This window comes from Pelodiscus sinensis, chromosome 4 (assembly GCF_052426305.1).
Source record: "Pelodiscus sinensis isolate ZL-2025 chromosome 4, ASM5242630v1, whole genome shotgun sequence".
Lineage (NCBI taxonomy): Eukaryota > Metazoa > Chordata > Testudines > Trionychidae > Pelodiscus > Pelodiscus sinensis.
Window position 1 is genome coordinate 70,527,946 of NC_143055.1, and position 15,321 is coordinate 70,543,266.

General features: G+C 42.3%; 1 protein-coding gene across 2 annotated transcripts in view; it reads left to right on the forward strand.

The window, feature by feature from the left end:
• Nucleotides 1-15,321, forward strand: part of SH3RF1 (SH3 domain containing ring finger 1) — a 132,344-nt gene that overhangs the window by 51,970 nt on the left and 65,053 nt on the right. For both annotated transcript variants that reach the window (XM_075931132.2, XM_075931134.2), the window contains exon 3: nt 13,262-13,537. In XM_075931132.2, the coding sequence (XP_075787247.1) occupies nt 13,262-13,537 (276 nt within the window). The remainder of the gene's footprint in view (nt 1-13,261; nt 13,538-15,321) is intronic.

Genomic DNA, 15,321 nt, shown 5'->3' on the forward strand with positions numbered 1-15,321 from the left:
TGTTCAAACAAAATTTTATTTTAAAAAGTCTCTCACTTTGAAGCACAGGGAGATCAAAGAACAAGAAATAATAAATATCAAATAGAGTGTATAATGTATTCTGTGCACATAGTGTATGTATGTTTACGTATACAGTAATGAGAGCTAAAATTAGCAACTTTTCTTCTCACCATAGGCACGTTGATTTTTTTTCTAAGATGTATGTCATTGTAACGTTAATTTTGCTCTAAAAAGACTACATGGGAGCGAAGAAAATCCCACCCCACAACCATGTCTCCATGCATATATCTCAGGAGGAAAGAAAGAGACTGCCCAGTCACCAAAATCCTGTTACTCCCAGCCTCCTGCAAGGGTCCCAGGAAAAGGAAGGCATGTTCCTGGATCTGAAACTTGAATTAGCAAGAGATGGCAAAGAATTTACCTATTTCCTCTTACCCCAAGAGTAGTGAGTGATGCATGTCACACTAAGGTAAAGTGCATCTGCATTTTCCCTCAGTGACCCAACAAGGGCACCTACACTCAAGCTTCCAGCTCCCTATCTGTTGCTTCTCCTAGGTGGAGATGCACATATTTTTCTTTTTCTCAGGGTATCTCCAAGTTGAACAGTTTCTTGCCTTCACTGTTTATTTTCCAGCAAAGACAGTCAGCTTCCCTTTTCTTCGGAGACTGATAACAGTGATTGTTACAGATATAAGTTACCAAGCAGCATTTCCTATACAAGTCTCATTTATTCTTAAGGTAAAAAAGCATGACATAGAAATCGTATTTAAAACAATAAAAGAACCTATGTGTATTCTAATAAGTTTACCAGTTATCACCCCTCTTTAAGAGTTTCTTTGTGGTTGTAGTTCATCAGAGCTTCAGCTCAGAACCAGGACACATTGTCTAAGAGGCCTCAGTAGGCAAGATCCTTTCAATTTTCCCCTAAAGATTGTGGCTGTCCATGGACCTGCACATTTGCTGGATTAGGAAGAAGACCCTTAATCAGTCTAAAATCAGGCTTTTTATCCAAAAGTCTTGTCTTTGTGGGTCTCTGAACAATCCAATTTGAACTAGTATATACATTTCTCCCCCAGAGGGCTTCAAAGACTGATAACTGACCCCACATTCAGATCCTCCCTGTTCTTGAAAGGCATAAATCCTAAGGTGATATGGTTTAACTTGACTCAATAGCTAAGGACCTACTAAATTCACATTCCATTCTGGTCAATTTCACAGCCATAGGATTTTAAAATTAGTCAATTTCACATATTCAGATGTTTATACCTGATATTTCATGGTAGTGTAACCATGAGAGACCTGACCCAAAAGCAGTTTTGGAGAATGTCATGATCATGAGGGTTAGCCTGGAAACTAAGGGCTTAACCTGATCTAAGTCAGGTAGATTCAGCCAATAGGAATGTAGGTAGGAATTTCAAACTGGGACAAAGGAATTTTTATTTTTTCCCTCCTTTGTCTGGGGCAGTTTCTCTCCAGCTACTGAGGGAGTCGGACAGAATGTCTCCTTCCAAGAATACACTCTTCACTCTTCTGTAAGTTTGGGAAATGGGATCTGATGTCTGTGCAATTAAAAATGGGCTTTGCTCTCTTTTGTAACTAAGCTTTAGGCCCATGGTGAGATTCCCCCACCATGAGCATTACTTCATGACTTTACATCTAGTCGTGATGCTTGCAACAGAAATATTGTGGTGATAATAAAAGTTCTTTCTCTTTTCTTTTTCTTAACCTGGCATTGGTTAATTTTTGTGTCCTGGTTTTTACTTTAGGGGTGAGATTGCCAAAGTCATCTCTCCCCTGATTTTCTTATCATCACTTGGGTGGTGGCAGCAGAATTTTATCCCCAAAATCTAGGTTAAGATTTTGGAGGGAAGTTTTTACCAAAGCTAAGATAAGGAAAGATAAGGTTTTGGGGTACTTTTGCAGGCCCCCACTTATGTATTTATTGTGCCAGAGTGGGGAAGGAGCTTTGACCGAGGGTGAGGTCACAAAATTATTGTAGGAGATCATGGGATTTCTGTGCACCAGCCCCAGAGCTTCCTGCAGCTGCAAAAGATTCCTGGATGTAGTTCCTCTATATCAGTGTTTCCCAAACTATGGGCTGCGGCCCGGTACCAGGCCCGGGCCGCAGGAAAAAAATACTGGGCCTCAGCATGGCTGCCAGAGTGTTCCGGGCTTTCGGACTGTCCATGCAGCGCTGGGTTCCTCAAGCCCTCAGCCAGGCTGGGCGGATGCAGCCATATGTTTCAGGATCCCAGCAGAGGCATAGTGAGGGTTACCATGTGAGCTCTTTTTGCTGTCTCTGAAGGGGGGAGGAGGGGTTGGAAATGGACTGCAGGGAAGCAAGGTCGGGGCAGTGGAGCTGCCTGGGGGAGATAGGGAGGGGAACCAGCCGGCGGAAGCAGGGCAGGCCGGGGAGGCGGGGGAGGAGCAGTGGGGCTGGCCAGGAGAGATTGTGGGGGAAGAGGGGAACCGGCTGGCTGGGGGAGATCGTGGGGCTGGCTGGGGAACCGGCCGGCGGAAGCAGGGCTGGTGGGGCAGCAGGGCTTGCCAGGAGAAATCGGGAGAGAATCGGCTGGCGGGGACAGCGGGGTTGGCCCAGGGCGGGGGGGGGGGGGGGACAATCAGCCAGTGGGGAGCGGGACAGTTCAGGGCGCATGCAGAGCCTGAATAAAAATGTAAAAGCAGTGCCTTTTAAATATCCCCACTGCTGACAGTGAGGTTTAAAGGCACTACAACGTGTCAGAATGGAGAGAACCTGGTGCATTCACCATCCAGAATGAGAATATGGATAAAAAATTTCCAAAGATGGTATCAGCTTTCTGAAAATAAATGAGCCCCTTTTCAATACATGATGTGGTGGGGCAGGGTTTTATTGGATTACAGTCCATTTTTCCAATCCATATGCCCTTAACTTGCTGGTAAGAATGTTGTGGGTGGCTGAATCAAAAGCTTTGCTAAAGCTGGCCCTGGGGGGTTTTGGGAGGACCAAAAACAATGTATTTGCATATTTGTCATTTGCTTAATGAATTTGCAAATATGCAAATGAATGTTACCGGTCCTCCGAAAGCTCGTGAATGGATTTACTGGTCCCCGTGTCAAAAAGTTTGGGAACCCCTGCTCTCTATGACCATGCTCAGGGATAGATCAGACCCACACCCAGGTACCTACCCCAGCAGCGTGGTGATAGAGAATGGTTACACACACCTTCATCTTCAGTAGCATGCTGGGGCTGCAGGAAGCTCCTCAACTGGTCAGCCACTCAGAGATTCCCACTGCTGGGGTAGCTCCCTCAAGATGGGTCTCATTGACAAGTGCAATAATTTTTTTTCATGTTGACTATGTCCCTTTAATTTTGGTTATTGCAGGCTTTTGAGGGGAATAAATTAACTGTGAGACAATGGAAAATAAAAACATAATACTTCAGCTAATGTAGACAAATTTGTATTATCCTTAATAATGTTCCTTGAAATACTGCAATTTCCTTCATAAGCCTCTCTTCTTGCCCCGCTCTCAGCAGCAGCAAGTAAGAGAAACTAAAGACACTTTTTTTACACTCTTTTGACCAATTCACTCCCTTGTTCAAAGTCCTCCACTGGCTTCCTCTTACTTTTTGCATCGTGTTCAAACTTTACATTGTTTCCTTTAAATCTCTGTGAAAATTTGCTCCTGGTTGTATCTCTTCTCATTTCTTTCTTTTTCTGTTTTTTCTCACTTGAATCTAAGTTTCCATCTACCCACACCTTTCAGTTTTTCTGACACACTCATCTTTGCTGTTTTTTATACATTTCCTTACTCCTGGAACTTCCTCTTGTCTCAAGCAAACTCTAGCTCTTTCAAATCACTCCTTACAAAATTAATTTTCCTTGAAGTTTATCAGCTGTAATCTGCCCAAGAAAAATGTACTGCAGAACCTCCCCTCTCATATCAGCCAAACTTCTTTAACCCTAAGGCCTCATGGTTCAGTGTACAGTGGCAAAACAGGCAATACACTACTACACACTTACTCTCTCACTATCAATAGAATGAAATAATATGCATAAATAAAGCACAGATTTATCAGTCCTATGAATTGATCAAGCAGTCTCAGTAGTAACCATTTGCATAGATGGACCTTATTATAACTTTCATCAAAGTCATAGTGAAGAAAAAAATTCATTCAGTGCAGCATTAATAAAATATCTCACTGCTGCAATGCATATGCTTAGCAGCACAAAGTGCACTTAATTTCAAGTGACAGCTAGTGAGCATCTCTGCAACATATGTTGTGTCTGGATCACATTGACTAGGAGGCTGCACTGGAGCAAAGAGCCATGATACAGACAAATTCCCCTTTATTTCTTCTATTTAATTCTTTTGCTCTTCTAAAAAATACTACAAAGGTTAACATTAGAAGGAGGAAATAAAAGTGAGCTTTCAATAGCATTACATAGTGATTCCGTGCTCCAGCAGTGATCCCGTGCACGTTGTATAACAAGAAGTCATACTGGAGGAAATTGGAATGTATAGGCATCAGGTGCACACCCAGTTGTTTTAGATTGACTGCTAGGTACATTTATTGCAGAGAGTTCATGTTTGAGAGAGACATTTCTCTTTCCCAAGGCCTACTTAAAGCTGCCTGTCTGAAACCCAATCTTTGTGATTGGTTTTGTTTCTTAAATTGTTTCTTAAATTGAAAATAAAAAAATATTTTAAGTCTTTCTAATGCAACTTATACTCTTAGTAAAGTTCTATCATAGAAGATACACTGACATTGCGATATGCATTCTGCAGATGGCCCTGCCTCTGTCTCAATGAGTAGACATTTTAAAGCTGACCCTAGAGCAGAAAAGTTTATCACAAAGAAATTATAGGATTTAACGGGGTGTAGCAGTATGACTTCCAGCAGACCCAAAAGGAGTAGGGGTATTGAAGGGGGCAATTGCCTCAGAGAAGTAGCAGCAATGGTAGCTGGAGTGCCGCTAAACAAACAAATGTCCCTTTGTGTGTTGGCCATCATTCCAGAGAACATGCTTCCTAGCTAATGTATTTTTTTTAAAATCACCATCAATTAAATTTGTGAGTCAACTCCTTGGGAGAGAATTGTATGTCTCATTTTCTGTTTCACCCACATTCTGCCATACATTTCACGTTACCATAGTCAGATGATGGATCCAGCACATCTTCGTTTTAAGAACATTTTCACAGCAGATTTGACAAAATGCAAAAAAAGGTACAAATGTGAGTGTTCTAAAAATAGCTACAGCACTCAACCCAAGGTTTAAGAATCTGAACTGCTGTCCAAAATCAGAGAGGAACAAGGTGTGGAGTTTGCGATCAGAAGTTTTAAGAGAGCAACACTTCAGTGCAGAAACAACAGAACCCGAACACTGTAAAAGAAAGTCAACCACCTACTGGCAGCATTTGACTCAGATGATGAACATGAACATAAATCAGTCTTCTCTGCTTTGGATTGTTATGAATCAGAACCCATCATCAAATCACATGCCCTCCAGAATGACAGTTGAAGCTTGAACGAACATACGAATCTTTAGTTCATCTGTCACATAAATATGTTGCAATGCTGGCTGTAACAAAGCTATGCATACCCTCCTTTTCAGGTGACACTGTGAACAAGAAGCAGACAGCATTATCTCAAAAATAAATATAAAATGATCACCAATCATGTCAATGATCACAGGTGTCCTGTGACACCTTAAAGACTACGATTTATTTGAATATAAGCTTTCGTGGGCGAAGGCCCACTTCATCTGATGAAGTGGGTCTTTGCCTACAGAAGCTATGCCCAAATAAATCGTAGTCTTTAAGGAGTAACAGGACTCCTCATTGTTTGTTTAGATAAACACTAACATAGCTACCCCTTTGAAACTTGTCAAAATGAGTACTGTACGCTTTGTATTCTGTATTATAATTGGAATAAATGTATTTTAAAATATAGAAAACATTCACAAATATTTAAATAAATGGTATGCTAATGTTTAATTGTGATTTTGTTTTTAAAAATATGCAATTACTTATGGTTGATTTCAATAGCTTGACAGCCCTAGTAAAATGTGAATTTTCAATCTAATGGTAGTTATCTTTTAAGGAACAAATTCAGTTTGTGGATAGTGACAATAGTAATTTTATTTGGCAGAAGTGACAGTTATGAAATAAAATATTACAAGACATATGTAACTTACTTCCTTTCTACTACTTCTCTGTCTTTCTGCTTTGTATGGTGTGGGTTGTGAGGCAGGTTTTCAGTGGAAAGTGTCCAACATTTTCTGTGTTTGAGCTCTGTAGAATCCTTTATATAGTGGAAAATTTTGGCTCTCTGGTGAGCTAATCAGTGCAACTAGCCTTCTGTCTAAGCTCATTTATTTGTTTTTAAATGTGAGCATCCCTCTAAATTGCAGTGATGTTCAGGGTACATCCACACTTCAAGCAGTAATTTCCAGCTTGGGAGACCATACTTTGGTCAATCCTAAGATGTATTCATTGATTAATAGAGTACAGGACTAAATTGTTTAGATGGTGATAGGCACACTTACACATACAGAAAATAGGTAAGGAAAAAGTTTAAAAGTTAATGATCGATCAGTCCAAGGTTATGGAGAGGAGAAGGCAAGTGGAAGATCTGAGTCAAGAACAGAAGGCAGTAAAAAGAGCTAGTATGGTAAGGATGCTCAAGGAGAGTACTACTGTTTGTCAGGCATTTTGTTGAAGGTGCTTGAAACAAAAAGTTTCAAGTATACCTGAGCAAGATACTGTGGATATGAATGAGTCAAAAGACCAGATCTGTGCTAGAAAAGGTTTGCTGGCTCTACTGGTACATCTAGGGTTGCCAGGTATCTGGTATTTTCACCTCCTGTCTGGTAAAAAAAAAAATTAAAATACAGCCGCTCCCAGAGTTGTGAACGATCAAGTTACGACCGTTTGCACTTATGACCAAAGCTCCCATGGAGCGGTCGTAAAGGTGGTCCCGAGTTATGAATGTGACCCACACTTACGAACAGCGCGGTCACGTGTAACTCAATGGGGTCCGAGTTATGGCCAAGTGTTTGGTCTGTAACTCGGAGAGATACTGTACCGGACACCTAAAATGTCCAATATTTTCTGTTGTTTTTCCCTGCCAGGAGGCGAAAATACTGGATACCTGGCAACCCTACGACACACTCAGCAACCGGGCCCAGCCCCTGGACCCTCTGCCAGGCCCCTCTCAATGCGGCCTCCTCCCCCCCACTTACCTGGTTCCGCAGGGGCTTGTCTTGTGGCTGGAACAGAAACAAAATGGCCACCGGCAAAAAAGCCTCTTAAAGAAGCCATGCTGATTTTTAATTTTTTAATTTTTTTCGCTTAACTGCTGTCGGGGTCTTTTTTCCCCCTCAACAACTTTGGTCTCTCCCCCCCCCCCCCCTTGTTTTTCCCTCAACAGAATTTTTTTCCCAGTTTTGTTTGTTTGTTTTTGCAGGAGGGTGTTCAGTATTTTTAGTTAAACCATCTGGCAACCCTAGGTACATCAATACTGGAAAACTCTCCTACTTGAAAACACAGCTAATTAGGGATGTGAAAGCTCCAACCCACAGCTGGTCCAGCCTGGCCACAGCAATCTGCCGCACCATAGGCCCAACTGGGCTGGGGGCACTTCAGCATGGGGGGCACTTCACCATAGGCCCAACGGGGTGGAGGAGCCACTCCAGCCTGGCCCGTCCCCTGCCCACATTTTAAAAGTTAACCAGTTAAATATCATGTTTAACTGGTTCGCTGATTATTAAATGAGATTTTACATACCTAAATATAAGATGGCTTAGACAAGATGGGATAGGTAGAAAAATTGAAATTGTGAACTTATAGGTTCCATAGATGATATCTGAAATTGGAGAGAGAGCCTCTGCCAGGGAAGTTTTACTGTGCAAGATTTTATACTTAATTTCCCTCTCTCTCTTTTTCTCTTAAACAACACATAACAAATGCAAACAACATATGATAGAGGTTCTTTTTAAGATGCTTTAAAGCTGCTGTTTGTATTTGTTATTTGGTGCCTTAGATTTTTTTTTTAAACTTTGTTTTAAGAGCTTGGGTACATATAATGTCCATTTTACTATCTTGGTTAAAAATACTTAAAATAGTTTGTATAATGTAAGCTATAGGATTAGAAATTCAGAGATTATTTAAAATGCCTGAAGCAGTAACAGTAAGAAACCTGTATTAGGTATAGTATCTTAAAAAAAGTTGAAATGCATTTAAGACTGTTTTAATTGTTTTTGCTGGTAGGGGCAGCTGCAAACGTATGGATAGACTACAGAGATTTTTCTTCTTAAGCTATCCTTTCATGTTTAGCCAAGTGAAAGACTCAGAGTGAAATGTAAACTCTGGCTCAGCAGATCTTCAGAGCTCTGTAGCCTGATGAGCAGTGTCTGAGAGTTTAGAGGGAAGGCAGTAGTTGTTAAGGCAAAGGCCAGAAAGGCCTCAGCGGTGACTTGGCTGTCATATCATCCAGATGAGAGGAATGTGGAGATAGTGCCCTGGTGGGCTGTTGATATATTACACTCAAAGGAATAGTGCTGTGCAATCAAAACCAATTGTTCTGACTTCATCCTTCAGATGTTATTGAAGGAAAAGGCATTTGCTTTATTACTCTTCCGAGTCGTTAAACCATTTATTCTTAATTATTGGCTGTCTCAGTGAGTGTGAACAAGAACTTAGTTCATTGAACTTTGTTCTTTTTGAAATTATAGAATAGAATCCATTTTATCCAATGTGGGAAACCTGCTTTTGGGAAACTTGATGTATATACTGGCCCACTAAGTCTTTGAGTTCATTGAAAAGGAACACGACACAAAAATATAGCCAGATGTTAGATTGCAGATTAGTTTGCATAAGCTTTTATGGCACACTGTATAGAATATAATTAATAGTTCCAAAATCCCAAACAATCAGTTAAATAATTTTAAATTTATGAGTCAGTTGCAATTACCAAGATATGATTTCATCAACACCATTGTGGAGAGGGAAAGCTACTGGGGGGGGGGAGGGAGGATATTTGCCACTTGATTTTAAAAACACTCCTCAGTAATTGCTAGCAGTGGAAAAACTAATGCATGAATCAAACACCTGAGTGCCAAAAGTATGCATTATCCTTAATATAGTGTGTTAATTTATAATAGATTAACTTTTTGTAGTTTTGGTGTGTTCCTATTTCTTGAAAGATCCATTCAATAATGATTTCTTCTGAGTTTTTAAATATTGTATGTCAGTGCATTTATTTGGGGGTGTAGTTTAGACAGGGGGATGTGCTGATTTTTGTTTTGTATTTAATTGTAATGTGATAGTTGTGAAGCTGTCCACGTGTGACTTATTAATTCTGATTGATACGAAGCTGTTTATTGTATCATAGAATGTGTCAGTTAAGTGGCAATATTCTTGGTCTGCAGTTTATCAAGAGAGAGCTCTCAAAGTGAAGTAGTTTTAAATAAATCATCCAGTGAATAGTGACGGAGTGGTCACCTGTCTAAAGAGTTTCTCAGTAAGAAAGGAAAAATTTATGTAAAAAAGGGAGGGAGCTGAAAAGAAAGCTAAATGTATAATTTCACCCTGTGACCGAGTGTACCAGCTCTGCATGGGAAAAGGCTAGGCTTCAAACAGGCTCACCTGGCTGAAGAAGCCCTGCCCCCACTGCCCTGCTGGGCATGCTCAGACTGCAGCTCTGGTATAAAAGCCTGGAGAGAGGCTCAGTCAGGGTCGGTGGCTGAGGAGGCATGGCTGGAGTGCCTACAGGTGAATTGCCTTGGAAACCAGCCAGCAGGTCACCAGCACAACAGAAGAGATGGAGGAAGGATCCTGGAGAGACTTCTGCTGAGCATGGTTGGAAGAAGTAGCCCAGAATGGCAGATTGAGTCCCAAGAAGCTCAGCGTGTTGTGCTGGGATTCCCCATTGAGCGAGCAGTGGCCTATCTTTCAGTGGAGAAGGGAGGGCCCAGATACCTCTACCCCCTTTTGCCTCATCTCCCTAACCAGTGAGGTCTGCACCTATTGTATACTGACTCCGGCTACTAGGCTGCCCTGCCCCAATGAGAGGGGTGTTGAGTACTAATTGCTGCAGTTAGGCCCTTTGGTCACAACAGGAGGGCTGGGGATTTAGGACTGAAGAGACACGTTGGACACGCGGGGTTGGAGCATAACTTGAAGAGATCTAGGGACTTGACTACTCCCCTGGGGAGGGTGGGGGGAGAGTGTATATACCTTGCCACATGTGGTGGATAATAGGGGCATTTTAACACAGTCCCACCCTGACATAAGGGGAAGAGTTAGTACAGGCAGTCCCCGAGTTACGCGGATCCAACTTACGTCGGATCCGCAGTTACGAACGGGGCCCGTCTCCCTGGTCTCCAGCAGAACAGGGAGAGGAAGCAAAGCAGAGCAAAGCCGCGGAGCCCGAGGGCAGCAGGACAGCCACGGCGCGTCTTGGCTGTCCCGCTGCCCCTGTGCTCCGCGGCTTTGCTCCGGACGCCTGTGGTACAGCAGCTGGGGCGCTGTCGGTTGGTCTCGTAGCGCCGCTCTGGGCGCTACTGGACCAACCCGGCAGCACCCCAGCTGCTCTGCCCCAGGCGTCCTGATTCAGCCACTGCTGGTCAGTTTCAGCAGCAGCTGAATCAGGACACCTGGGGCAGAGCAGCTGGGGTGCTGCTGGGATGGTCCAGTAGCGCCGAGGAGTGGCGGCGCTACTAGACCAACCCAGCAGCACCCCAGCTGCTCTGCCCCAGGCGTCCCCAAGTCAGCCGCTGCTGAAACTGACCAGTGGCTGACTACAGGAAGCCCCTGCCCCGGGCTTCCTGGAATCAGCTGCTGATCAGTTTCAGCAGCAGCTGACTTGGGGATGCTTGGGGTTCTTAAGTTGAATCTGTATGTAAGTCAGAACTGGCGTCCAGATTCAGCCGCTGTTGAAACTGATCAGTTTCAGCAGCGGCTGAATCTGGACGACAGTTCCGACTTACATACAGATTCATCTTAAGAACAAACCTACAGTCCCTATCTTGTACGTAACCCGGGGACTGCCTGTAGTAGAAAGGTTTTGGAAAGGAACTTAAAGGGAGCAGGGAGATGGATCCCAGTAATGGTCAGTGGAGAACCAGCAGAAACAGACTATAGATATAAGCTATTCTGTGCTGCTTACTGCGTTTTGCCATGAGCGTTTCTAAGTTTTACTCAGCTTCAGTCTGAAATTCCTTGGTAAAAGTAAAAAATATATATTAATACCTAATATGCTTACTATTAATTTTGCAGTAATGTGTTTTATATCAAGCCTGATTTTTCGTATTTCTTGCATTTTTGACCTTGCGTATTATGTAAAATACTGTAATCTGTAATTGTTGTTGACTACTCTGTTTCAAGACTGTTCATTGTGCTCCTCAATGGATTTTAGCATTTGTTAGTCATTAAAAGTTTCAGGCTATCTCAGGAAATAAGAGCTGGAGTTAAAGTGACGGAAGTTTGATGGTGTTTGAAAAAAACACATACTTAGAGAGTAGTTATCAGTGGTTCGCTATCAGACTGGAAGGGTGTATTTAGTAGGGTTTCACATGAGTCTCTTCTGGTTCTGGTAATATTCAGTAATTTATTAATGGAGGCAAAGTATTCTTATAAAATTTCTAGATGGCAGCAAGCTGGGCAGAATTTCAGGCACTTTAAAGGGCAGGATTAGAATGAAAAGAGATCTTGATAAATTGGTGAACTCTTCTGAAATGAACAAGACAACATTTATTAAGGATAAGTGTAACTTGCTATTCCTTGGAAGGAAAAATCAAATGCACAACTACAAAATTGAGAATAATTAGCCAGACAGTAGTACTACAAAAGAGGATTTGTGAATTATACTGAATCATACATTTAGTATGTGTCAACAATGTGAAAAAGATCAGTATTCTGGAGTGTATTAACAAGATCACCATATCAAAGACATGAAGAGATAATGTTTGTATTTACCCAGCATTGGTGACTGCCTCAGCTGGAGTACTGTGTTCAGTTTTGGGCTCCACATGTTAAGAGCATCAAGTCAAAGAGAAGAGCAACAATAATGGAAAAACCTCACCTATGAGGACAGGCCAAAGACACTGGTCATGTTTAGTCTTGAGAAAATAAGACATGGGAGTAACCTGATAAGTCTTCAGATATGTTAAGGACTGTTAACAATTAATCACCATTCCTTTTAGATCAGGCCCAGTGAAGGCAAGTAAGACATAATCTTCAGCAAGCAAGATTTAGATTAGATATTAGGAAAAAAACTGTAACTAAAGAGTAGTTAAGCTCTGAAATGGGGTTACCAAGAGAGGTTGTGGTATCCCCACTATTGGAGATTTATAAGAACAGTTTAACAAACATCTGTCAGATTTAGGTACTCATGGTGGTCACTCAACAGAGTGGAATGGTTTAAATGACTTCTCGAAGTCTCTTCCAGACCATTATTTGTATTCTATAAAATTGAAAAGGATTTTGGAATGGCTCAAGTAATGGTGAGGAAGGTTGTTATCAGGTTAGTGACAGTTTTCAGAAAAGTGTATGAAGGCTTTTTTTTTTTCTTTAGCTCTATTTCATCATAGTTGGGTTAAGTCAGAAATATCTTTTCTTATACTGTGCATACAAGTGCATTTGTGATTTTTATCTTTTCAAATAGATTTTGCTCCTCAAAAAAGTGGGTTGTTATAAAAAACATAATTTAAAAACTTACAATGTTTTATACAGTGAATACATATCAAACTTGTAATTGCTGAATTCGTCCAAGAGAAGGCAGCTGCAGGGTAACAAATGTAATATTTTAAATGTTCTGCTTTATCATTGGGCAGATCTACTTTCACTGCCTGAAAACAAAAATACTTACATTATTTGGTAAAATTTTGGCCAATTTATGTTTTACAGTCTTTGAAAACTTATTATTTAAATCCTTTATAATAATTGCTCTTTAATGCTGATTCCTTATAAGCTACCTTAGCACAGAATTCTTTGCAAACAATTATTTTTATATTAGCCATGTTTTTGGTGAGGTATATGTTATATTTTTCCCTCAAATTCATTATGCTAGAACATTTAAACATTTGTTCTTTAACTTAGGATATTGAAATTCTTCTAGACTCAGTCGTGTAAAAATTGGCACTGGTTTTATTAAATTCCACTTTGATATGTAATTAGTTTCATCTCCCAATCCCAAACCACTTCTCAAAGAGTTGGACAGCATTATCACATCTGTTTACAGATATAATACTAATTTTAGTATTTTTTTCTTCTTTAGGGTATACCTCAGTTACCATGTGCCAAAGCATTGTATACTTACGAGGGAAAAGAACCTGGAGATCTTAAATTCAATAAGGGTGATATCATCATTTTACGTCGGCAAGTGGATGAAAATTGGTACCATGGAGAAGTCAATGGTGTCCATGGCTTTTTTCCTACCAACTTTGTTCAGATTATTAAACCTTTACCTCAACCTCCACCTCAATGCAAAGCACTTTATGACTTTGAAGTGAAAGACAGAGAAGCAGACAAAGACTGTTTACCATTTTCAAAGGTAAAAAAATGTGTGCAAATGTCTTTTTTATAAAGAAAGGATTTTATTTGAATAACTATTCATTGACATAGAACACCTTATTGTTTCTGTGCTAATAGTCTTGCCTATGCTATGCATTCTTCTGTAGCTATGATATGTATAAGAAACCAAGGATGTGCAAGTTCACAGGGCATTTCTTGAGTATATTTCTTTTCCTCCCCTAAACTATAGAAACTGTTCCCCTCTGAGGAAGTCAACATTGAAATTGAGAGTGCAGTATTTTTAACTGCTTTAATATGCATTCTGAATTTGAGAGACTCTGAATTGTGAATTTAAAATATTCATTCTCCAAAGCAAACTTTCACTTATTTTAGATGTCAGAATTCATACTGATTTTTCAAGTTTTCATTTAATCAGGGACATCTTTATACTAATTGCAAGTTTTGTGTGATTACGTACGAATAAATTACTTAGAAAAGTTAGATGTCTTCAAGCCACCAGGGTCTGATGAAATGCATCCTAGAATGCTCAAGGAGCTGATAGAGGAGGTATCTGAGCCTTTAGCTGTCATCTTTGAAAAGGCATGGAAGTTGGGAGAGATTCCAGAAGAGTGGAGGAGGGCAAATATAGTGCCCATCTATAAAAAGGGAAATAAGAACAACCCAGGAAACTACAGATCAGTCAGTTTAACTTCTGTGCCAGGAAAGATAACGGAACAAGTAATTAAGGAATTCACCTGCAAACAACTGCAAGATAATAAGGCAGAGGTCGGCAACCTACAGCATGTGTGCCACTTATGGCATTCAAGACAATTTTCAGCAGTACGCAGAAGGGAGCTCAGCCTTGCCTCTCCTTCCCCACAAAGCTGCTGGAGAGCACTTCCTCTCCCTGCAGCAGGTTAGGTTGTGGTGGGAGGAGGCAGTGCTGGGTCTGAGGCTCCTCAGCAGCTCCTTGGCCACGTCCGGAGGTGCTGCAGTCATGTGGTCCGAGCTCGACCTTGGAGGTTGGAGGCTTCTCTGCTGTGGTCACGTGGTCCGGAGCTGGCCTCGGACGCTGGAGGTGCCATTGCCACAGCCACAGCCACATGGTCCGGGGCCGACCCGGGATCATGTGGCAGCATCCCCTCTGGCTTCTGTGGCTGGGCCCAGACCACGTGGTCCACAGCAGTGTGGCCTCCGGGGCTGGCCCCAGACCACAGTAGCAGCGGGGTCTCTGGGGTGGCCCCGGACTGTGTCAATAGTGGTAGCGGGGCTTCCAGAGCTGGGACCAGACCACGTGGTCCCCAGCAGTGGGGCCTCCCTCTGGGGCGGCCAGAACATTGTGTCTGTGGCCATTGCTGTGAGGGGGCACAAAGCCAGGTAAGGTCCCACCTCATGCCCAGACCGCCCTCCCCCTCCACCCCAGTCCCTTCACTTCCCTCCCTCCCAAGACCCGGCACCCCCAGCTTGCTCTGACACCATCCCTTGTTCCTGCAACCTCTCTCCTGGCCAGGCACCCCCACCCTCTTGCTCCTGCTCCCTCCACCTAGCCAAGACACCCTATTCCCTGCCTGCTTCTGCACCCTACCCCCACACAGACCTTGCAACTTCTCCCCCTTCTGCACCTCCCTCCCTCCCAGATCCTGCACCCATCCCTATCCTACTTGCTGGCAGCGCTGTCTCGCACACTGTACCCCTTGTTTTTGTCCCTGTCCCAGAGCCTAAGGAGATCTGTAAAATCCACTAACTCTGGAACCCCAGAAAAGTAAATCTGGCCTATGGGAAGCCCTGAACCTCAGTCCCCCCCTTCCCTTCCCCTCACCCTGG